Source organism: Macrobrachium nipponense, chromosome 3 (assembly GCF_015104395.2).
Source record: "Macrobrachium nipponense isolate FS-2020 chromosome 3, ASM1510439v2, whole genome shotgun sequence".
In the NCBI taxonomy this organism is placed as follows: domain Eukaryota; kingdom Metazoa; phylum Arthropoda; class Malacostraca; order Decapoda; family Palaemonidae; genus Macrobrachium; species Macrobrachium nipponense.
This window is the reverse complement of record NC_087202.1, coordinates 124,080,225-124,106,626: the sequence shown is the minus strand read 5'-3', so window position 1 is coordinate 124,106,626 and position 26,402 is coordinate 124,080,225. Positions and strand designations below refer to the sequence as shown.

Here is a 26,402-nt window from a genome sequence, read left to right as displayed (position 1 = left end):
CCTTACAGTTAGTATTTCTGAATTCACTTTCTCCAACTACAGTTGGCGTTCAAAGCCTGTTGAGAGTGAGCCTTCATGTCTCTATGCAATACAATCCTGACTTTGTTACTTATATAAAGCAAAAACTCAAGCCTAAGCAATACAGTCTGAAGACATACAAAGATCAAGTAAAACAATCTGACCATTTGCAATACTATCAAACAGTAACAATTGTAACCATGCAATATTCCATTATTAACTAATAAATTGTTTCTTTCGTCTAAGCATCTACCACCGAGCTAGTTACTGTAGTCTTCATGCATGACAGCCAAACTAAATCTCATTACAAACAGGAGACCATCCAAACTATTGTTGTTAGGTTTTGGTTGGTTATATATTGTTCTACAATCAAACTACTTTATCTTTTTGCTCTCTGACCACACTTTTCACACGAATATTTACATTGTGTTTTAATGTTAGAAACTTTTTATGTCCAATACTTTCATAAACCTCAATAAAAAAAAAAATTTGCACGTAAACATGTTCCCATATTCTCAAGTCTTTAGTCTGTCAAAAAAAGAGCTGTCTCAACATATATGTGTCACCTGGATCCTCTGGTAAGTTGCAATCCCCATCCCTCATGCTCAAAATGTAAGAGAGCAAGAATGATTCGAGGGCTGGAAGGTCAATATACCTTACATAACTGATGGGTTTAATAATCTTTATCTACACTCCATCAACAGCCATTTAAGCAAGAAGTTGGCACTGGCCAAGTGTCTTTGCTAATGCCTTGTCATACCCTGTATGAAGACTGACTGAAATTTGTAAGAAACCAAAGCAAGAGTATCTTATGCCCAAACAAATCATGTGAATGAGCCATTCAATGATTATTAGAAACTGTAGAATGTTTGCTGGAAGCAACCCACAGATAACCATATCAAGAGCAGGTGTGACAATAGCAGCAAGCTCAACCCTTGAGATTTAGAAATTTGAAAATAGCCAGCATGACAGCAAAGGGACTTGCAGCAGGTCTCATGAAAATTAGGAAAGCAGACGTGTCCTGTAAGCAGGAGACTCTTTGGTACTGTTGTCATAAGACAATAAAAATTGGTATGACCGAGGTTTATAGGAAGAGTGAAAGGATAATTAGGGCAAGGCTATGTAAGGGGAATGCACACTGAGCACTAAATTTTCATACCCCTCAAACATGATGTACTGAAGAGAAAGAATAGTTTACATGACTTACATGAGGAAATGGAATCGGCTGAAATGGACAAAAGGACCATTATTAGAGAAGACATGAGTCAACGCACTGATGCTATGAGTTACAGCCTTGTAGGGCATGGATACGACCATCAAGACAGATAAAGAAAATGGATAATGAATTTTGCAACATCATTTGACATGAGAATAACAAACCCCTTCTTTTATAACAAACTGCTTCTTTTCCAAGTACTACCAACATCATACGATCAAGAACAAAATTGGTGCAAGAGGTTGTCAAACTAATATCTTGCTCAGAAAATATTCTGAGCAACTGAATGCCAGCAATGTCATCCATGGCAACAATGCAGCTCACAAAATTGGTTAGCAGTTAAGAACTTGCAACTAAGAATAATGAAGGAACTACGAAGAAAATGCATGGACCGAAGAAAATCAAGTGATGCAAGAAGACTTCAGAGAGAGGGTAATAGAACAGATTGTTCAAGAGGTATAGAACACCAAAGAATAGTGAAACTCAACCATGGGAAAATACTGAAAAGTAAGAAAATCAGCAGTTTCATAAGAAAGTAAAATTTGCAAGAAGGAAGAAGTATAGAAACAGAAAGGGACTGAAGGGGATAAGATAATCTCCTAGAAGAGGACTAGGGAAGCCACGCGGATAGCAGCAAAAGCCACGCCTAAAGCACGATCAGTTGTTTCAAGCTTTAGAAATTATCAAAGGCAAAGGGAAGATTTTCCTGCAAGCCAAACAAAGAAACAAAAGCAAAATGGGTACACCGCATCAAAACAAAGGAACAGCTAGACAAGTGCGGGGGGGGGGGGGGGGATGATTTAAAACAAAAGCTTCGTACAGGGAGATAAGTTTAAATTTTGACATTTTTAATACAATAACAAGAGGAGCTAATGATTTATGATTTCATTCAATTTAGGCTGTCAATCCAAGCACTGTGGCACCTTCAGCCATTCACTGCTTTAGACAGTGAACCGAGGGAGTAAGTATGTCTGGAAAGTAACAAAGAAATGAAGGAAATAATGAAGAAGTACAAGGACCTAATAGTACAACTAGGAGCCCAGCCACGGAACAAATAGTAGTTACCTAAAAGTTAAGGTAGAAAGTGCACAATAAAGATGTAGTCGAGGTAACTAGTTTCATGTCTAATCCTATAAATGGAATAACTACTTAAAACATTATAATGACGACGAATTACAGAAGGCAACATATTTAAGAGGCAAACTACCAGTCACACAAAATTAACTACCGTATATACTCGGTGTATCATGCGACTTTTGAAGACCTAATTTTGAGCTAATTTTAAGGGGTCGCATCATACACGAGATATAAAACTCAAGTATGAAATAATTACATATTAGTATCGTAAGATAAAATACAATAATGGGTATGCATCTTTTCCAAGGATCTTATAAGTTATGCTTTACTTCACTCCATCCAATAATATATGTATTTTCATATTATTTGTTTTTATGTATTATAAAATACAAACAATAGTAATCAATGTTTTGGTTTTGGAAATCAGTTGAGGGCAATTACAAGGTAAGTTTGTTTGCTGTATTGAACTCAAATCAGAGCGACTTTCTTGCTTCTAGTTAGTGCAAATGAATCTCAAGATACTATATTTATATGGGACAAGGTTATTTTACATTATTCGAAGTGTTTTCAAGTCATAATATCACTTAAAAACATATAGTTTGTGAATGAAATTTAGTTTTTTTTCGTTAGTAGATGGCGCTTAAGTCATGCTTATTGCGTAAACAAAAATCAACAGATTTCGTTCGATATTTTCACTTGACCTCATCAGAATACTATGAGCTTTACTTATTTATCTTTTATTGGCGTGAAAACAGTAAAATGTGCTCTTTCATACCCAATAGTTTTGATTAAAACATGTTTCTCTCAAATTCTGTTTATGGTTGAGTTTGATGGTACTATACCGAAGTTTGCGAAAGTTTCATCCACTTTGCCAATGCACGGTAATACTTATTAGCGGATAAACATTCTTTCCTCAACTTCAGCTAAAACTTACAGGTTAAATTTAGCAGTAAATGCCCTTGCCCATCTTTTCGCAATAGCAAATAAGGACATAGTAATGTACAAATATATCAGTCCTACTCTCCTAAACGTCATTTGTAACATAACTACAGTAATTTTTTACTATCATACAATAGTTGAAATGCAGGCAAAAAGGCTGTTGTTATCAGATTCGGTTGTTCGTAGCAAATCAGCTGTTTCTGGCTGCATGCATCTTCAAAACAAGTATATCATTACTAACGATACTTTTGGCATTCTCTTCCACTTTTTTAAACTTCAACTAGAAGATGGGTTAGACAAAGATGGAGGAAAAGGGGCTAGCCTAATTAAAAAATGGAATGGATAAAGAGAGGTTATAGTCTAATGTTACTTAGTCACGCAAATTTAACTCGCATGATATGTGAGATACGCTAAATATGACAAATTTTTAACCAATTTGTATTTTTCATATCTAACAAACCGGAGGTCTTAACATTAGGATAAATACTTAGCGCCAGCTGGAAACCGGTAAAGTTTAAAATAATTGCGTACAAAAACGACTACTGGCATCTGTGCTTGGTCACGAGACATGTGGAGCCCCCCACATACCCCTCTAACTTGTGACCCCCGTCAGTTATTTTCTTACCGCCTTTAAGAGAGGATGTGCTTTGTTTCCATCCCTTTAAGCCGGTTTAGTTTGCCCCGTTGTTTTGATTCTGTTGGATTCCCGGGCACTATTGTGAACATGAAGCCTTCTCATGCTTCGAGACTTCCTGGACATCACAAGAAGCAGATAAACACCCTGATATTTTCTTTGACGATTTTGACGTCGAGGTACTCATCGTGTAGCAAGTCGTAGGAGCAGAACTCTTCAGGTACAGTTAATTTGTTGTCTGTACTTTGGATTTTCCCATATTCATATGGCTTGCCTGTAAATCGAAAGCTTGGATATATCAGGATTGTGCTCCTTTCCCTGCGGGGAGAGGTGTGCATTGCCATTGTGTTTTCGTTCTAGATACGTGGGCGGAGATGATGGAGGTATGCAATCGGCGTTAGGCCTATCAGGAGTACCAACCCAAGGAGGACAGTTGGTTTGCTATATTACGTCACGCTGCCATCGAGGCGGCAACATACATAACTGGTACAATAATTTAGAACAAGAAAACTACAATGATAAATCTTCCTAAATATAATGAAAAAGTGTTAACATTAGGAAGGTGAAGCCCAAATAAATAGTCAAACCTCGGTTTTAATACGTTTCAGTTTTCATAAGACATTTTCTTGAACAAAATTTTGTCTCGGTTACCGTAGGACGTTAACTTGCTTTTTGTACACTCTGAACACTCCATCCGGGGCCCACTGCATGACTGGGCCCCATATCAGGTGCCCAAACAAAGCATCCCATCTTTCATGACACATTCTGCTTTCGTGTTCATTGTTTTTGTGCTTTTTTTTTATATGATTACAACTGCTCAATAAGCCATCATGGGGCCAAAGAAATTTCTGTAAAATAGGCGAGAAACACTATAGAATTTAATAAAGAACTCTTAGCAAAAGTGTTGGAGGATGTATGCCAAATCCCAGTGAGAAAATCCCTACAACAAGCGCTGCTGTTAGTGAATTTAAGTCCAGCAGAGGCTGGTTTGAAAAATTCGGAAACCAAATGGGCATAAATAATGTACCTACTTCACCGATTAAGAAAGTTTGCCAAGTGGAATGATGTAAAAAAATTTTTGTAAACTTACCATCCCAACCAATAATTTGTAATCCATGTCTCAAGTATGTTTAGTGGCAATGCCATGTTTAACTTTAAGCAAATTTTAAAGAAAAGTCTGAAACAAATGTCTTTGGACAGGTTTGCTGTGCAACAGGGGTCCAGTAACTCTCAAGCTGATCCTAGTGCCAGTAAAAAATGAAGAGGGAAGTAACATCAAGATAGTGCCCGTAAAAAAGGAACTAAGTAGCCCTAGATAGGTCCTTGATACCTGAAGCCCTTCTGGAGGGAGATTCCCCTTCCAAACAATAACCTCTCCTCCTCCTCCGTCTTCCATAACCTAACAAGCGTTTTACATAAAAGTAAGCGTGATGTTAAATGTTCATTTATTAAATTATAATTCTCATCGTTTTGTGTGTGTAAAACTGTTTATTCAATTATATTTACATTATTCCTTAAGAGAATTATTGTTTCAGTTTTCTTACATTTCGGATATCGTGGAATGTTCTGGAACGGATTAAGTTCAAAAACCGAGATTCCACTGTCCTCGGTAAATCAATAGTACATAAAAACCAGTCGCCCAAAATTAACCAGTCCTCAATACAAAGCAAAGATGCAAAACACAGCAGACTTACTCTTCATTGCAATACAGTGCACAAGATAGGAAAAAGTGGCTAGTTCAAGACTACTCAGCTGGTTGGCAGAAGTCTTCGCTGCCAAAACATTTACCAAAAGTATTAGAATCAAAATATTTGAAATAAACTATGCTCAACAAATTCTTAGATAAAGCAAACATTGTACAAGAGCTCATTTTTAAGGATGATCACAACTTACAAATAAATTTTTTTTTACAAAGCCGGTGCTCCAAGAAAATGATACTAACAAGTAACAAGTACCCGCTTCACGAAGAATTCACATACGTGAAAGCATTAAAGTGAAAATAGGGTTAAAATATGACAAATTTTTAATCCATTTGTATTTTTCATAGCTAACAAACCTGAGGTCTTAACAAAAGGATAAATCTTCTAGCATCACCTGGAAACAATTTAAAAACTATCAAAGATCGTAAATGCAAGGAATCTGTGGCATCTGGCATCCGACGCGTAGCCAAGGTGGAAGCACGTCGAGAGTGCATTTGAATCCACTGATGCATCAGTCTTTCTTCCAACCCAGGATGAAAAGTAAGGGGGGTGGCTAGAGATGGGCAGTCAATGTTAAGACCTCAGGTTTGTTAGCTATGAAAAATACAAATTGATTAAAAATTTGTCCTTTGTTCATGTGCAGAATAAACCTTCGGTCAGAACATTACAACAGACTTATACTTGGAGAGAGGTATGAGAATCCTGAACACAACAAGATACATTCTAAATATCCTACTGTCAACTTGTGCATTGTTAAAGTAGTTGCACTGTAGACAGGGGAGAAGTCCTTGATCTGCCCAGGAAATGTGCATCTCCAACAGAGGAGACGTCCAATGAGGCGAATCCTTATGATAACATACGATCAGTATGATACTCATTGGAGGATATGTCCTACGATAATAGGAAACCAACCTCCCCCTTGACTAAGGAACCACCATGGCGGTGTTCCTGAGCGATGTATAGCAGAGCTTAGATGAATCTTAACTGGCTACTTAACTCAACCACCTACTAGGCTAGGCTATGAGCTCAACCGCTAGGCTTGGTCAGGCTAAGAGCTCAACAACTTATGCTAAGCTAAAAACCAAACCCCCTGATTAGCCAAGACTTAGGCTAGGCAAAGTCCAAATGGCCAGCAGTTCCTTATCCATCCTTCCTTCGCCTTGAAGCCTTCTTGGCCTAGACTAAAGCACCTAACCAACTAAGTCTGAATCCCAAGAAAAAGTCAGGTCAATATTCTCATAGGAACAATTCAAATGCAATACACAATGAAACAAGAATCCTTCCTGGGAAGGTTTGTTGAAGTCTTGGGTGCATACTTCAATTTCCCACAATGAAGGCCATTCAATGAATCCATTGACTTGTTCTGGAGGAAGTCCGTCAGTCTTTTGCTGAAGACAAAAGGCATTGCAGAAAAGTTCTGAATTATCATTGAGTAGGCAAGTCATTTCTTCCGCCAGAAGAACAATGCTCTCACATGATGAAACAAGGTCTTGAATTCACCCTTGGCAAAGAAGAAACTGGAAGGAGGCCATGCAACAAACCACGTACACAGACGTGCACTGAACCACGTACATGGATGTGCAATGAATCACGTATCTGGACTTGTGATGAACCACGTACATGGACCTGCGATGAAACAAGAACATAATGTGTGATGAACCACATACATGGACGTTTGATGCAACACGTACAAGGCCGTTCCATGAACACGTACATGGACATGCGACGAAACACTTGCACGGCAGTGATCACCTTCAACCCCTGAATCGGAGCCTTCTCATTATGAGATGAACTCGAGCAGGCTGAGAAGACAAAGAACCATCCTGAGAGCTCTGATGCAAGGAGTGAATATCACTGACTGGAGCAGAAGAGGAAGAGGAGGAGGAGGAGGAGGAGCCCTTGGCCTATGACAGTTCTTGCTTGAAGATCTGGGACACCTCCTACTACACAAGAGTCCAGCCAATCACTCTTGAAAGAACACCTCCGATGGGTTGATGACCAACTGTGATGTTGTCATGGGCGAGGCAGGGAGTGACGTCATGGTAGCAGGTGGAGGGAGAGACATCACTGAAGGTGATGTCACAGGTGAAGTGGGAGTATTGTTGCGGCAATCAGACAGGCAGCCAGAGACAAAGGACTCATTGATGGCAGAGACAGCAGGGCCTTCCTAGTATATGCACACATGCAGAAGAGCGAAGAATTTACCAAGAAAACCCATCGCCCTTCACTTGAATGTAGTACCAAACGAAACTGGGCTGTCAAGAAGACTGACATCACAGATGATGAAACATCAGAGGGAGACGATATCCACGCATAGGAAGAGAGCCACTGTAAGGTCGATACCTTTGCAAAAGGATGCTGTATCGTTGGTCAGCAAAAACAGTCTCCCAGGATAACAAGGAACACACTGCCAAGAGGACTGACTGGGTTCCAAACTACATTTCTTCACAGCACCAACGAGCATACCAAAATTAGTGAAGAGGCATCTCTGTCAGAGGGAAGTGAAGTGAGGGGCTTCAAGTTCTGAGCAGACACCGCCACCGCCACCAGACTTCAAGGTGAGAAGCAGGGCTGACAACTTTAAGGCCTGTAAAGAAACAAATATAATATGCTCTCCCTCAGGAAAAAGATATCTTGTACCCTGAGAGACCAAAAGGATATTTATCTGCAAGAATATCCGGAAGGGAGTGAGCTGTATGACTCACACCCCCTCCCCCTACAAAATGACGGGAAAGAGAAGAGACGGGAATCATGAGAATCATGACTGGTCGTGCAAGCAGATGGGATCAGTACAATCAGAGATTGTCTGCCATTAAAATTTGTGAAGACGTGCAGGGCTACTCGACTAATTCTAGCAAATAAACCCTGTCTGCAACACTAACTTCTAACGTCACGAATCACACAAATTCTGAAAGACTAAAACATTACCACATTCCCAGGAAATGTTAACATAAGATTAAAAAGAAAAGAAACTTACACAAATGTTTCAAAATATCTGTAATAAAACATATACAAAATGCTAAATAACAAAATGTAGCTGGCCTTCTCTCCCTGAAGGGGCACTATCCCCTTGAAAGAGATGGACAAGCATTTCACACAACAGCCAATGTGAAGCAGAGGAAAAGGCGAGAAGCCTGTCTACTGTAATTAAACGTCCCAGAGGAAAGTGAACCCGGGAATCCTGGAAGGCTGTCTAAAACATTGACACTTACGGATCTTCTGGGCTGGTATAAATTTATAAGAAACCATGGGCTTACATCAAAATCCTGGCTTGGGGAGGAAGAGAGCAAAGAGAAGGTTCACTCTCCAAGGTGATCAAAGAAAGACTGATGTGTCACTGGATTTAAGTGCACTCTCTCGATGCGCTTCCAGCTCAGCTAAACATCGAATGCCAGATGCCACAGATTCCTTGCATTTACAATCTTTGATTGATTTTAACCAGTTTCCAGCTGGCTCTAGAAGATTTATCCTATTGTTAAGACCAAAGGTTTGTTCCGCGTATGAACAAATATTAGGCTTATTTGAAGAATAATTAAAAATGCACAAAAGAATGACTGATGTTGGAGACTTCTTACATGTGGTCTATGCATGCATAGTGGGGCCTCATTAACTTGTGATCAGTGCAAGGTGTTAAAACTGAAGAGCCACTGCATGGGACCATGTCACTAATTAAAGAGTTTTGTAACAAACAAACAAACAAAAATGAGGTACTGGAAAAGCATTTCTGCCACAGAGCAAACATCTGGGAAAAGAAAAAAGTAGCAAAGATCTCTCGCAGGTTCACCAAAAGTCATGACACTGATCGAGATATCCGAGAGACCAGGTGGCATATGCGCAGAAAAATAAATGCAACAATACGTATTTCACAAATATTTCATCATACCCAAGATAACAGGAGTTTTATATGTGTATATATACGTGTACGTGTGTTGTCGTAAAGCTGGAGGAAGGAATAAAAGGAGTCGACCAAGAGCTGTATTTTTCACACCTCCCAACGATAGATCGTCAATTTGTGTGTATATATGTGTGTGTTGGTTTTCATCTAACCATACCAAATACTGTATGTTCCGAACTTTCATTATTTACAATGAACTGCTATAGCCATAAAACAGGGCAAACTAATGAAACAATATAGCATACAAATTCAAAAGCTGATATTACCTTGGAGATCCACGACGTGCACCTCTGAAAAGATAATTAGTAACTTCTATTAGTTAAAAAAAAAATCATTCTTTTCTCATTCTTCTACTTTTCAATTATTCTACACCAGAAAACTGAATTTATAAAAACCCAACTACTATTAATGAGAATGGATATAAAAAATCTCTAGGATTAATTAATAACAAAGTCCCCTAATTACTTCTTTGAGGTTCAAATCAAGAATTCCAATTATCCAATATTTCATTCTAAAACATAAAAATCTGATGGCTTCCTAGATAAATTAAAAGTTCTTCAAATACGAGATGTGGTCTTCATGAATATTATGCATGAAAGCATTTTTTCAGCTCCTTGAAAAAGTATCTGAAAAAATCAGCACATCACTGAAACATTTTGTTGTTCCTAGACTTGTTTAATTTACAAAAAGATAGATGAAGGTCACAAAAGCATTTTGTTCCTTTTCAAGAATTGCAATTCAAACTTTTTCTGTATCGTTGGTTTTGTTTACCAGCATTCTTGATAACAGAAAAAGAACATGGCTATAGGATAAAATGTGTTACCAAGAAACAAGCATTTTCCAGATCTGCAATTACTCCATCAAAATTAACTCTGCATGCCACAAAAGCATCCTAGATGCCCAAGTTCCATTCCGAAAGGTTTAAAATGGCAATCAGCTGATAATGCTATAAAAGTGTTGGCGCATCCGAAGTCTAAGAAAGCTACCGGTCTTATTACTAGTGCTTGTTATCTCAAGAAGTCACCGAACGTATTCATCAGTTGTGATTTTATTTATGATAGCCTTTGGTTATATATTTTGTCATCTTTCATTCACCTTAGGTTTTGTCAAAAAATTAGCAACCCTATTCAGATGCATCAAGAGTCCATAAGAGTATTTTGTACTAATATGGAGAACAATCTGATAAGCACACTGTAGACACTGACTGCTGAAACACACACCAAACACTTGCCTATCCTTGTAAGTAAACAAAGGGGTCTTCGTTCCCAGTGTAAGTGACCCACGTAGTTCTGCTCTCTCCACTTGTATTGGTCAATCAAGATGTGTTGTCTGCCTTGTATTGAAATGTGTGCACGCTTTTGCACATACATGTGATTTTTTACAAAAGGATACCAATCCATACAAATAATTTATAAACAATTCCTTTATGTGGGATTAAAATCTTTGACTCATCAAATGCGCACTGCTATGGCCCTCAAGATATTTTTACCAACCCCTTCAAAATATCCATAACCCTCATCAACCCTCCAACATAAAAAAAAAGTTGAATGAATACATACCAAATATAAATTTTTATAAAATTTATTATTGTTAAAAATAGCTTATATCTCTGCAGCGTTAGGGAAGTCGCCATTCAAACAAAAGATCGAATGGCTGACCCAGATGACTGTCTAATACCTCCTGTTCTCCACAGTGTTTTGAATGTTTTAACTCATCAGAATTCTCATTCTCCTTGACAGCAGGGTCTACTTCAATAGTTTTATTACGAAAACTATAATATCTGGGATGAATCTTACCTACTGTTTAAAGACAGCTGATTACCACACTGAGAAGATGGGAATCCTTTCTGGATCTTACTGCCACCAGAAGGTGGCTTCCATATAGGGAGCTAGTCTGTCCTCTGTGTGCAGTGAAGAGCAGCCTTGCAGAGAAAACCACCTCAATTTGGCAGAGGAATGCAAGAAAATTGGCAAGAAGGGACCCCTGTGCCTGGATCCAAAAGACCCCAGAAACCATTCAACTAAAATTAAATACCTTTCTGATCTAAAGTATGCTGCTATACAGTATACTGTAGAACCCTGAAAATCGATACTAATCCCATCTAGGAGGAGAGTCACGATGCGATGCAGTCAAGATCCGAAGAAATATTTCCCATAAGAAATAACCATTGATGGATTAATCCATTCTTGACCACAAAGTTATAACCCTAACCTTGACTTTTTATACAAAACATTACACAGAAACTACAATTAAATAAGTTCAGATTTAAATAACATAATTTAAATAAGAAAAACATTAAAAAGTTTTTAACAACTATAGTATGGCCCATACCTTTGGATCTGTGGAAATGGATGTGGAGAGGAGGGATGGGGAGAGAGTCGTTGTTTGGAAGGGGAATCCCATTCCCTAAAAGCAACTGGTAGCTGCTTTTCAGGAGTTTTTTCCCTTCTTTGCCTTTTTTCACAAGGACCTGGCTGGCTTTCTTCTCTAAAAATAGTACAAAAGGCCACAAAAACTAAGAAAATATATCACAACACTCGGAGCACAGCTGAGCAAGATTTAAGGGGCCATCCCATGTTTTTAGAATGAAAGATCTTAAGATTTTGGAATGAGTTCAACATACAGAAAAATTCTCCTAACATTTGGCAACACTCTCCAAGAGTTTCACAGCGAAATTCCAACTCTTTTAAGTATTTTTTCCATTTCTTTTTAATGGAGAACTTTGAATTTCATAAATAGACTATCAAGTAACTTATCACCACTGCAGGTGGCTGGGGTGAGTGAGGCACAAGAGTCAATGACAAACATTACCTCTATTTATACATATAAAAAAAAGGCATAAAAAAGGCTTTCTAAAACTTCTGGAGACCGCTAAGGCCATAGTAGCTAAGTGAATGAAAAAAGCAAAAGAGAAAATTATTGTTTCCCACTAAGACTTATTTCACTCCTGCTAATCCTTCCACCTCCACCTCCCCAACACCCACAACTTGTTCTATGAGATGTACATCATTGCTGTTGAATGGAAGTGAAGAAGAAAGTGAAACAGTGATGCAAAAAATGTTAATAAATACATGTTTCTTGAGTCCCAGATTACTGACAATTGTCTCATGTTTGTTGAGTCCTATTTGATCATCTCAGAAACTGTATGTGAAATATGTGCACCATTCAATAGATGAAGTAGTAGCTCGGACTTTGAACTTAATCCGTTCTAGAAGGCTGGTTGAAATGAAATATGAAAAAATTTTCTCCATTAAGAAATAAAGGGAATCAGAATAATTAATTCCAGTCCACCCAAAGAGTCCCCATTTTCCAATTTTTTCAGTTATCAATGTGATCAAAAGTTTAATTATGAGTGTTAGATAATAAAACGGAATGTTATATGAAGTAATTTTCGACAAATTTACGAACTGCTTGGTGAAAATGGTGCATGGCCAGCTGGGATTGAGGGAGGAGAGACGGGAACCCCTCAAGAAAACCAAAATGGTCACAGTAGGCAAAGATTGATAAAGCCAATTTCCTTCAGATTCTGCAAGGATAATCAGAGAGAGAGAGAGAGAGAGATAGAGAGAGAGAGAGAGAGATGAGAGAGATAGAGAGAGAGTGATAGATAGAGAGAGAGAGAGCGAGAGAGGAGAGATAGAGAGAGAGAGAGATAGAGAGAGAGAGAGAGAGAGAGGGGAGAGAGAGAGAGAGAGAGAGAGAGATAGAGAGAAGAGAGAGAGAGAGAGAGGTGTGTGTTTGTGTGTGTGTGTGTGGGTGTGTGTGTGTGTGTGGGTGGTGCACTGTGTGTGGTGTGTAGTGTGTGTGTGTGTATTTACTGTTGTGTGTGTTGTGTGTGTGTGTGCTTGTGTGTGTGTTGAGAGAGAGAGAGAGAGAGAGAGAAGAGATGAGAGATGAGAGGAGGAGGAAGAGAGATGAGAGAGAGAGAGAGAGAGAGATTACTGATGTGTGTACACTTGGATCCTGAGTGCAAGAAGGAGATTAATAAGTCACAACACATCAACTTACTTTTGGCAATAAGTTTTAAGTAAAGAATGCAAGTAAGAAAAGGAAAGACGCTAAAGAAATGTTCACAAGGAGGTCATTTAAACAAACAATCCAAGGCATACAGAAGCTGAATGCAGCGCCACTGTATCTATTATGGAGCCAAGTTACTTTTAGTGCTAAAAAGTCGTAAAATGCAAGTGTCACTTGATAGGTATTTTACAGATTTGGGTAAATCGAGTAAGAGAAAGAAACGAGCAAAATGCCGAAATGTAGTGAGAGAAAACTCATACAAGCTCAGCTGGAAAGTAAGTGGGAAGCCTACCCCAATCCCCCACCTAATAACCCCCAACCAACCCTTTCCCTCTTCTCTCTTATCGTCTCACTATGTGCACTGGGCACTGGCTCAAGTAATACTTTCTTTTATTTCTTACTTCTGTATTGCATTGTTTGTTTTTAAAGTTATCATCATGTTAAAGCTATTGTGAAACTCCCATTCATTTTATTTAGGTGAACTGGTACTGGTTTTACATACATACAGTAATGTTCTTACTGTCTCTTCTCCTCTCCTCAGCAATATAATTGCTCTCTCCCTCTATCTCGATGCAGCTGTGCGTCACCACAGAGACGTATGATTTTGTTCATCATCCATGCTAAATCTGATTGTGAAATGCTTTATTCTTTATTTTGTTGAATACAGTTTATACCAAGTCACTGTTGAATACAGTTTATACCAAGTCACTAAGCAAACTGAACACTGGCTCAAGTAAGACTTTTTATTGTTACTGTACAGCATTTGATTTTCTATTTTATCCTCATGTTAAATTTGAGAAATTCCCTTTTATTTTTTTTATGTGAATGTTAATGCTTTTACATATTTACAGTAATGTTTTCCCTGTCTTTGCCTTCTTTCCTCAACAATTTAAATGCTCCCACCCTTTACCTCAAGTTATCTGTGCGCTACCACGATGATTGTTGTATGATTTTGTTCATATTTTATGCTACATTTTGTGAAATGCTTCCTTTTATTTATTTTGTTGAATATGGTTATCATTAAAAGGACAAATTTGTAATGCAAGGAATCTTTGGCATCTGGCAACTCACACGCATACGAGGTGGGCAATCGACGTCGAGACCTCAGGTCTGTTAGCTATGAAAAATACAAATTGGTTAAAAATTTGTCATTTGTTCATATGCGGAACAAACCTTCGGTCTTTACAATAGGATAGACTCGTACTTGGAGGGAGGCGAGTGAATCCTGAACTGACTGGGGGTTCAGCACACCAGACCTCCCTTCCTAGAGCTTCAAGTTCTAAAAGGAGGCCGAGCCTGTGAGAGAATAGTAATGTGACAGTACCTTTGTAGGTACTCAGTCCGCTGGGATTAAACACTATGAGACATGACCAGATTTACTGCATTCAAGGATGATAAAGTGTTCAAGCAACAAACCAGAAAGATTCTCTTGTGCTACTCAAATCAAATATGCCACAGAGAATAAAGTGAAAGGATGTTCCAGGTTTTCTAAAAGCACAAACCAAACGGTTTACTATGCCTCTTCTATACCAACCTATTCTAAATAAATTTCAATTGCCCTAACACTATATAAGTAGCATTTCCTCTTCCTTCCCAACCAAATAGGTTAAATTTGGAATTCTTACAGTTCCTCAGAAAAAAATAAGCGTCAACATCTTTCTTAGCTTGGGGTAAAAAAGATGAAACCGCATTTTTTTAACAGCATTATTAAGGGCGCCGGCTGGCCAATAAAGGGAGAAAAATGCAATATCATGAAAAATTCATGGAGCTTCATATGGCAATGGAGAATGGGTAAAAAGAAATATTTTGTCAAAATTCCTCTTACTTTCACAGTTACAGAGTAATTAGTAAAAGTAACCGAATGAGCCAATAACATTGATCGGTACAAGAAAATGAAGTATTTCTTGTTATCATAAATTTTGACAATTATTATCAAACAAACTGTGAACAATGGCAACTGTGAGATTCCATTCTATGAGTCATAAGACTGGAAAAGTGTGCTTACACCCTTCAGTGCGAGTAAAAACATGAAAGCGAGTACATGTTCGAGTTTCACCTCTAACATTCACTTGCTTTTGTGTCTGTTTTTCATTGTTTCGGAAAGTTTTCATCATGCCAAAGAGGAAAAGACAAGCAAAATATCTCGCTAACATACAGAAGAAGAAAATTCGCTCCAATAGAGTTCAAAAGATCATATCATATCTGCGATATTAGCGGAGTTCGTGAAGGGGAGAGAGAGAAAGAGTTGTGCAAGAGGGAGCGCCCTGTTTTGTCTGACATAGCGCCCTAGGCTACGATCTTTGAGCAACGGGATCTTCATTTATGATTAAATTATGATAACATAGTTTTGGTTTATTAATAACCAAAAAGGAATACAAAATTCATAATAATCATGACTTATTAACCCTTTAACGCCAATTGGATGTATTAAACGTCGATATAAATTGTCTGTTGGGTGCTGATTGGACGTATGGTACGTCGACATAAAATTTTTTTAAAAATTCGCGGAAAAATAGTTATAGGCCTACTAGGTGAAAACTTTTGAATAACGCGCATCGCGGGATGCTGGGAGCTCACGGATCAAGGCGTTCTTTTGTTTACAATCGTTACGCAGTCTCGCAAGCGCGAAATTCTTTCTTCTCACACTAAAAAGCATCAGTGACACATCTCAAATTATTTCGTCACTTTGACATAATTTTTGCGCCACTTTATATTAGCCATTACATGGAGCATTATATGTGAAAATGTGCGCAATTTCATGTAGAATACAACAAAAATACTCATGATTGTAGCTTTTATCAGTTTTGAAATATTTTCATATAAATAACGATGTGCCAAATTTTCAACCTTCGGACAACTTTGACTACCAAATTGGTTGAAAAATGCAATTGTAAGCTAAAACTGTTATATTCTAGTAATATTCAATCATTTAACTTCATTTTGCAACAAATGGGAAGTCTCTAGCACAATATTTCAATTTATGGTGAATTTATGAAAAAAAAAAAAAAAAATTTCCTTACGTCCGCGCGGTAATTTCCAAAAAAAAATCAAAATTTTTTCGTCCGATTGTCGTAATGTTTGCACCATTTTAAATTAGCCGTTACATAAAGTTTTATATATGGAAATGTGTGCAATTTCATGTAGAATACAACTAAAAACAACCCATGGTTGTAGCTTTTATCAGTTTTGAAATATTTTCATATAAATAACGATAGGTGCCAAAATATCAACCTTCGGTCAACTTTGATTCGAGCGAAATGGTTAAAAACTGCAATTTTAAGCTAAAACTCTTACATTCTAGTAATATTCAATCATTTGCCTTTATTTTGAAACAAATTGGAAGTCTATAGTACAATATTTCGATTTATGGTGAATTTATGAAAAAAAAAAAATTTTCCTTACCGCGGTAACTCTTCCAAAAAAAAAATCATAAATTTTTTTTGTCGATTGTCGTAATGTTTGCATCATTTTAAATTAGCCGTTACACAAAAGTTTTATATATAATAATGTGCGCAATTTCATGTAGAATATAACAATAAACAACCCATGGATGTAGCTATTATCAGTTTTGAAATATTTTCATATAAATAACGATAAGTGCCAAAATTTCAACCTTCGGTCAACTTTGACTCGACCGAAATGGTAAAAAAAAAGCAATTGTAAGCTAAAACTATTACATTCTGGTAATATTCAATAATTTAACTTTATTTTGCAACAAATTGGAAGTCTCTAACACAATATTTCAATTTATGGTGAATTTATGAAATAAATTTTTTCCTTACATCTGCGCGGTAACTCTTCCAAAAAAATCATAAATTTTTTCGTTGATTGTCGTCAAGTTAGCACCATTTTAAATTAGCTGTTACATAAAGTTTTATATATGAAAATGTGCACAATTTCATGTAGAATACAACAATAAGCAACCCATGGTTGTAGCGTTTATCAGTTTTGAAATATTTTCATATAAATAACGATAAATAGAAAAAATTCGTCCTTTGGTCAACTTTAACTCTACCGATATGGTTGAAAACTGCAATTGTAAGCTACAACACTTACAGTCTAGTAATATTCAATAAATTACCTTCATTTTGCAACAAACGGGAAGTCTCTAGCACAATATTTCGATTTATGGTGAATTTTTGGAAACGGCTTTTTTTTTACGCCTGCGCGTTACGAATTCATGCATCATTTTTGTGATAATATTTTCTCTGTGTTGCCTTGATCGTTTTACAATGTGTTATATACCAAAATGATCGCAATTTAGTGTACAATACAACGAACAAAATTTAACTCTTTTGCGTTAACTGTTTTGCTCACAGCGCGATTTGTATAAAATTATATATGACACATAGGCATGATGTGATTAAAAAAAAAAAAATTTTTTCCGCTTCGGCGCTCACTCGCGAATGCCACCGGCATACGGGAGACTATTTTTGAAATACAGCTTCGGCGTTAAAGGGTTAACAATGTCTTGGCAATAATACAATAAAAAAAACTTTGAATGCCCGTTTCTCAAAACTATGCTTATTGACCTTCAAATTCTATTTTCCCCCTAGTTTTAAAGCTATAGCATTGAAATCTGGTATGCAACTTAGAAAGACATTATAGAACAATAAAATGAAGGCGATTTTCCAATTTTTGTTTAATTTTTTTTTCTTACAATTTCTTCCTGATTTATAGGGTTTATTTTTCTATCATAATGAAAAAATTCATATCTTGCACAAAAAAAAAAAAAATCATTGGAGGTATACATCAGGTCTATGTATGGTAGCAATCCCAGGTCTAAATATTAAGTTTCAAGGGAGGAGATGGTTATTTTTAGGATAAATCGTACTGGCGTCGCAAAACCAGTCAGAGGCGAAAATCAAATGCGGTTTGGAGATGTCCCAAGCCACCTTTTTAAGTGATATGAAGGTTAAAGTCCTGTCCTTAAAAAATGGTATTAGCTGGCCGGCACCCTTAAGGAGAGTACAATTACAGTTCAGTTACTCTTTTTAACTTCCAATAGTGCTAGTTTCATAGTAAGATGTTAATTGAACAGATTCTAGAGGCTCAAAAAAGATATGGAGATAAAATTTTAGAACTGATCTCAACATCTTATTTAGTGGGAGGAGACTGCTGAGCATCTCCAGGGGTTGTGTAGGATGCGGAAGTTAGTGGAACTGCAAGGAATTCGGTAGTCCGAATCTATTTTTTCCTAAATAGAAGATTACAAGAGATCCACTGAAAGCTAGAAAGTCCAAAATTCACTCCCTCTAAGGGCTAATGGGGCTCTACAAGAGTCTTTGAGCTGTTCTTCTCCTCAAAATTTATTAAATATTTTCCTTGAAGCAGATAAAAGGGGGAAGGAATGTGTCGAAATAGGGCCAAACTTGAAGAAATGCATCCTCTCCTCAAGCCTCAGGCTTCCTCACAGGGAAAGTAGTAAACTGGTCATTACTGTTCATCAACATCTACTGTTAGAACTTGTCCTTATGGAATCCTCAACCACCAAAACCACTCAGGATTAATCCCCGAGAACCAGCCCAAGAGGAGTCTACACGAGACTCGGAGGTCTAGAAAAACTAAGCCCCATTAATAACAACAACTGTCCTGCAGAATGTTCATTTTCGGCCCAAAAAAGAAGTATTTCCATTATGACCTAGTTTCTGACAAAGTATTTACATTGCAGGGTCTCTTCCATACACCCCAAAAGTTTGAGCTCTTTGGGATAAAAATACCATGAATCTTTGACGGCATTTCCACCACCCTAACGTCTCTATAAGGTTTATCAGGTGTCGTATTAACCATTCTAGGTGAACTGTAATGGAATGGAATATGTGATATAAGCATAAAGCCAAGCACTGTGACCCACAGTCATTCAGGTATGATGAAAATGAATGAAAATGTTAATATAAATAATGATATAAGTACAGGCTGCCCTCAGTTATCGGCAGGGTGCCGATAAGTGAAAACCGTCATTCAGTTAATGGCGCTCTTTTGGGTATGTTATGGAACTTCAACTCCATTATCAGTACCTTATGGTGCCATTAACTGAAATGTGGCCTGTAAGGGTGCCACAAATTGCCGATTTCATGGTGCTAGACAAGATAAAACCGGATCACCATTAACCGGGGACTGCCTATATTGAGTTTAATGGAAATTTTATAAATAATGAGTTTAAAACAATACCCTAATGATCAATGTTTAAAACGGTAAAATCAATTAACACCACACTAATTTGTATTTTTCCTAACATTTAAACCTACGTTTTCATGTAAGGAGTACTTGTGTTTGGCACTCTTTGGCTGCTACTTAATCCTCTCTTAAAAACACAATCCTGTCTTAAAAACAACTCCTTGTTGAAACTTTACAATATGCTTTTCCCAAATCAAAAAAGGGAGCGGAAGGTAAAGCCAAAGAAGAATTCTCAGAACAAGATCAAACTGCAGAGGAAACCCCATAGACTGAGTAAGGAAAACTACAAAATGAAAGACATAGTGAAGGGGAAAAATGATAGGTTCATGACATGACCCAACTACAGTAGACCCCCCTTATCCGTGGGAGATGTGCAACAGACTACCCTTAGAATACTTAGTTCCCTCTAAAATCGCTTATATCTGGTTATCTTGAAAGTTCAAATACCAAATGTACACCTTACATAAAATCCTACATCAAGTTTACCTTAAATTACTATCTTATTACTGTATTAATCTTTGATATCACTTCAAAATTATCTTAGACATGAGTACCCTTGAAGATATATACATACATACGTTCAACTCTTCCAGCCAAAACAGAGAGAGAGAGAGAGAGAGAGAGAGAGAGGAGGAGAGAAGGAGAGCAGAGAGAGAGCGGAGAGAGAGAGAGAGAGAGAGAGAGAGAGAGAGAGACGAGAGAGAGAGAGAGAGAGAGAGAGAGAGAGAGAGAGAGAAATTACTTGGCAACTCCCTCCACCAGTCACATTAACTTGACATATTTGAAAGCTCTGGCTTCAAGCTTCTCTTACAGGAGAGAGAGAGAGAGAGAGAGAGAGAGAGAGAGAGAGAGAGAGAGAGAGAGAGAGAGAGAGAGAGAGAGAGAGAGAGAGAGAGAGAGAGAGAAATTATCATTTAATATTATTAAACTTACTACAGTAAATAATTTTTGTATCATAAAAATGTATTTAGTGATGAAAATAACATCAAATTACAGTAATTAGTGAACATTTATAGTCGGAAAAACCCGCGAATGGGCGAGTCCTCCAGCGAACAATCTTCAGATAGGCTCCACAGAAAAACCCACAAATAGAGGAGTCCACGAATCCCCAAGAATTCCAATAGAGGTGGTTGAATTTATCTGCTTCCCTTCTCCTCTTATTGTAATGCACTTAAGCATCAAGTCCTTTGAAAATCCTTACTTTCCTCAGACCTATTTTCTAGATCACATTTCATACCCCTGCAGCCGGCACAATCAGGGTGTGTGTCTACCTAAAAAATCAACATCCTGCTAACACAGTATCATTCCTACAAATCCAGATCTTCTTAAGACTTGATTCGAGTGGAAGGCATCCTAGGAAAATTAAAAGTACAGTACTATGAAAGCAACAGCCAAACCATGATATGCCAACAAGTGCCTATACACAATGGCAACAAGGTGTATTCTGACAAGAGCCAAAACATTTGAAACACACCTGGTAGAGAACAGGTGTATGATACAGTCATCCAGGGTCAGCCATTAGATGATTAACTTTTGTTTGAATGCAGAGATATAAGCTATCGTTAACAATAGGGAAGATTCATCCCAATTATGACAAATTTTTTTCATTTGTATTTTTCATAGCTAAAAAAACCTGGGGTCCTAATATTAGGATAAATCTTCTGGCGCCAGCTGGAACCAGTTAAAAGCAATAAAAATTATATCGATTATTTCTCTCACCCTTCTTTCCTCAGAGATTCGTTTACCTTAAACACTTTGTTATTCCTTTACTTCTGTATCAGTCCCTATGTACTGGATTTATATATGAACAATGAAAAAATTCATAATTAAGTCACACATCAAAATTTTTTTTTTTAAATATTGTAATCATGCAGTTTACAGATGAAACGTGTTGTATTTTCAAAATATAGTTTAGAATCAAGCCCAGCAAACCACCCGTGAATCATGAATTTTTACTTAAAATTTATATTATTTATTAATGGATTTTTATTTCTTACACAAATGTCAGCTTTTGACCAAATCAATTAACATTTAATCTGGGTGTTTACAGACCCTCCTTTGACCACTAGGATTCCCTAACCACTTGGGTAGTCATGCTGACCCCCTAGGTCAGTCACACTGACCCCAGAGGTCAATATCAACCACTTTGGAGGCCTCTGCTCTAAAGTAAGTAAATAATAGGGGTCTTCATTTTACATTTTTTTTTTTCAAGCACTGAAATACAGTAGATCAGCTGTGCAACAAATGTATCTAAACACTACACACACACATTGGCTAAACTGTATGATGATATTCCAAATGGACAACCAGTCATAAGGATTCTATCCACCTGAAATATCACCAGCTTGGAACATACTCCTCCAAAAACCAAATACCCCAATATGAAATATAGATGACAATTATTAACACAATAAACAAAATACCTACATATAAAAACAGCAATACAAGAAAATGATTCAGACAATTCATAAGTATCAACATTAAAAATTATTAGTTACTAAAGTTTTCCAAAGAAAGGAAAGAGACTTCTAGTCATAGTCAGCATGGCAACATGACACCTCTACAGGATGTGGATGCTGACGCTACATTAGAAGCACTTTAATAGTTCTTGGATGCAACCACAATTGGTATTCTTGGACATGTTGTGGAAGATGGCGAACTTGTTACAAAATGTTCTCTAAACGACGAAAAGCAAAGTAGCAAACAAGAGCATGATTTCCTCTCATCTGGATAAACAAAACTTAACTTTACAGAAAATAATAAGTCCCACCTGCATCTAACCCTGGAAAGTGTATTATACTAGTCTTAAAAACAAAATTTAAAATGTATCAAGATACTTCAAAATGTGATGCATTTTCACACGTAGGTAAAAGACAATGGTGGTCAACATAATGCAAGAACTTGAGAAAAATGTACTAGTCCATCAAGGATCTGCGCAATGTCCAGGAGTCAGCCCCGAAGGAGTACACAGAGGCCTATGGAGCTGCTATATGCAAAACACTTGTGTAAGAGCAGAATCAGATTAAGAGAAGTTAGAAATTTTCAAAGCATAAGTATGTGGGTGTAAGTGAAGTTTAACATATTACAAGATATGTGCAGAACTGCAGATCAAGAATGGAGTCAAGGATATTAAGACACCCACACCAACAAATGGAGAAGAGTAACAGGAGGATAACTATGTGGTAGAAGGACAACCCTCAAAAAAGTCAGGCATTCTTATTACCTTGAGTATACACACACACACACACACACACACACACACACACACACACACACGATGTCTGACCGCAAGCACTAATCTGCATTCTCTGCATTCAGGGACTGGGACACGTGAGTAATTCATCAAATACCAATGGATAGGCATGACCAATTCAAAGAATGAATGGATAAGTGTTACCAATTCAAAGAATGAATGGATAAATGTGACCAATTCAAATAATGAATGGATAAGTGCTACCAATTCAAAGAATGAATGGATAAGTGTGACCAATTCAAAGAATGAACAATATTAACTTTTTGGAGTAAAAATCACCAAACCCAACAGTAGATTAAAATCTATTTTGTCAAACTGCTAAAACCAAATTATTGGAAATGTTGCATATGACCTGTTAAAACTCCACAGAGTTGATTGAAAAAAAAAAAAAATCAAATAATAATAATTGCAGGTGTACTGGGAACCTAAATACAGATAAGGATGTTGCCAAGAGATGTGGCATCTGAAGGGTGGAAGTAAATGAGATCACAAAAATAAGAAGTGATTTAAACTTATGATATGAAAGAGGAAGCAGCAATTAAAATCAATGAGTAATAGATATACCAGCAGTGGCAAGTAAGAAGGCTCAGAAAGTTATAAAAGGTATGGCTGCATATTTTGGCAAGAGAGAAAATGCAACAATCCAGAGAGCAAATAAAAGTTCATAATGGGGTCTCATTACAGATTTGGAGATGCGGTGTCTAAAGTCAGGACGTCTACAAGACCTCAGGACATATACAATACCACAAACATAAGAGGTGATCTGGGCATGTGATAAGAAAGGGACACAACAGATACAGCAGTTGGGACACTAGAAATACCCAAAAAAATCATAGAGTATGGATGAGCATTGTGGCCAGTGGAAATGCAATAAACCAAAGTAGATAAAAGTTATTATGTCTAATGATGCACCTTTAAATATGTAACGCAGAGAAACTTTATTGCTGGACTACAAATAGATCAAAGTTGCAACTCATGTCTGTCCTGGTGCCTATGTCCCTGATTTAGAATCTTGTCACATTTCTTCTGTACTTTGGTACATTTACTATATATCTCATGATGACAAAAATAAATAAATAAATAAATACACAGATGTATTGGGAACAACACAAAATTGAAAATTTCGTTAGTCACTAGCCCTGTCAGCCAAGTACCGAGTTTATATTAAATTTCCTTTAAACCACACAAAAAATGTAAAAATGAGTTTAAATTACAATGAGGTTCAGTGTGATATCATGTCAATATTAATAAAATTTATTTCTAGTGATTAACTAATCTGAACTTTCAATGTGGAAATAATTTTCTAGTCAATGACATGCTAAAAAAAAGCCGAAAGAAAAGTTTCCTGTGATATACAATGTCATAACCACTCAAAACTCTGCTCTCACACCAAAGAATAGGCCTACAAAAAATTTCTAATTTCTTTAAAAAATCATGTACGTTGACTTGAAATTAATATCATGACCTATTCTTTCGCAAAGTTTACCCCACCATCTAAACTATCATGTTCGCAAAGTTTACCCCACCATCTAAAACTATCATGCGCAATACTGCAGTCGACAAATGTCTTTGTACCTTGGTGACCGGGAGCGGGAACGTCGTGGAGAACGAGAGCGAGATCGACCACGACCACCGTAACGCCTTGGGGAGCGCGACCTGAAATAACACCAACTATATAGTTTTTCTACAATATATGTTGTTATTTGTTCCTGAATGAGAACACTTCCTTGAGACAGGAACACTCCCAAGGGGAGAATTACATTAACTAACAAAATTTTGTTAACTTTGAAAATACTGTACTAATCTTTTTCCAAAAGTCCTGTGCCATGGAGAGTGACCGGCTGCACAGAATGAAATTAAAAAAGTAAAAAAAAATAATTAAAAAAAAGGCCACAAACTGTCCAGCCCTTTTCCCCAACCACCTGGGTAAACACTCATGATCCTGTTAACGATTCTCTCAAGTGCTTTTAAAAAGACAAAAGTACAACAAATGATCCTTCTCTATAGGGTAGACAATCACTCCTCAAGGTGTAGTCCTTCATGAAAGGACTCATACCTATGCTTGACTGCTAATCACAAACAGACCATCTGTGATTATTGATCAAGTAGTCAAATACTGAGTAGTGTACCGTCACAGCTGAGCAGCAGTAATGATGATGTCGAAGCGCGATGATTGTAAGAAAGTGGAGCGAGCGTTGAAGGGTCATAAACCCAAGATGGTGGGTGGGGGGGCAGGCCTGACGGTGCGCAGGCAGCGGGCGGACGGGCGTTGGGCGGAGGGTAGTAGACGTAGACGAGCGGGGAGAAGAGGACACGTGAAGCGCTTTAAGGGCTGCCCGGGTGCCGCGAGGTGCCGCGCCGCAGGAGGGTCATCAGGCAACGTGAGGCGCACCACCACCGCTGCCAGGCTTCGGCTGAGCAGGGTCCAACATCTCATCCAATACTGGCGTACATAAACAGGTTCACCAAACGGATAATAATGCTCCACATTATTCTTGCAATAACCCTGGTTACATTATTATCAATGGTCAAACCTCTTGGTAAATGATGGAGAAAATACCAAGCTGATACACCAGTGGAGGATCAGGTGATGGTTGGCAGAAACCATGACACTGCAAGGTTACCACCTTCCCAATGACCCAATACTGGAAGCCTACAGAATATGATGGCTGATGCAGATGCTAGCAGTGGTGGTGGTGGTGGTGGTGGTGGTGGAAGTACTTGTGGTGGTAGTAGTAGTGGTGGTGGTGGTGGTGGTTGTGGTGGTGGTGTGGTAGCAACAGTAGTAGGAGGAGTAGTAGATGGTGGTGGTGGTGGAACAAGAAGTAATTTGGGCGAGATAGTCCTGTAATGGGCCACACACCACAATTAACAAAAATCTTCCAATAAAATTTTCTAGCTCAAGAGTTAATTGGATGACAATATAATCAATCAGATTTGAAAATTAGGTCAGAAAATGAAGTGCATTAAAGACTTAAAAATGAGCGGAACAAAAATTCAAATCAGAGAGTTTCAAAACCTAAATGAAAAACAAACAAAAATGACTTAACGCTCTACATGAATTGAGAGTAGGCCTAAAAAGATTACTAGTAATGCCACAAACATCACTTGGAGCATTCATCAACTTCCTGAACTTGCACATTATAGTAACTTAATAATTGACCAGGTGTGCCTTCCAGCCCAAGTCCAACCCCCCCGGCAAAGACCCCCCAAGCCCTCCACACACACAGTACAAGATTCATCCATGACCCACAAACCTTAATCCAAGAGTCAGGAAAACAGGGTTGGCATCCAAATTCGTTCTCTGTAATTTTTTATGCTGAGCTTATAACATATAACCTCAAATAAAATTAATCTATTCAATATATAATCATGACTAACAGCTGATTAAAGAAAAAGGTATATACAATAATTTTTATATTCACATTAACACAAACTAATAATAAAGCAAACTTTAACATCTATAACTAATGCTA

At 37.6% G+C, this 26,402-nt stretch overlaps 1 protein-coding gene across 11 annotated transcripts in view; it reads right to left on the bottom strand.

Moving 5' to 3' along the window:
* Positions 1-26,402, bottom strand: part of LOC135222034 (RNA-binding protein 1-like) — a 171,165-nt gene that overhangs the window by 86,389 nt on the left and 58,374 nt on the right. For 6 of the 11 annotated variants that reach the window (XM_064260160.1, XM_064260158.1, XM_064260163.1 and 3 more), the window contains 3 exons: positions 24,502-24,582; positions 11,811-11,966; positions 9,746-9,769 (listed from right to left, as the gene is read on the bottom strand). In XM_064260160.1, the coding sequence (XP_064116230.1) occupies positions 9,746-9,769; positions 11,811-11,966; positions 24,502-24,582 (261 nt within the window). Of the gene's footprint in view, positions 1-9,745; positions 9,770-11,810; positions 11,967-24,501; positions 24,583-25,055; positions 25,772-26,402 lie in introns of those variants that run through there. The other 5 variants (XM_064260167.1, XM_064260166.1, XM_064260165.1 and 2 more) reach the window with 4 other exon arrangements.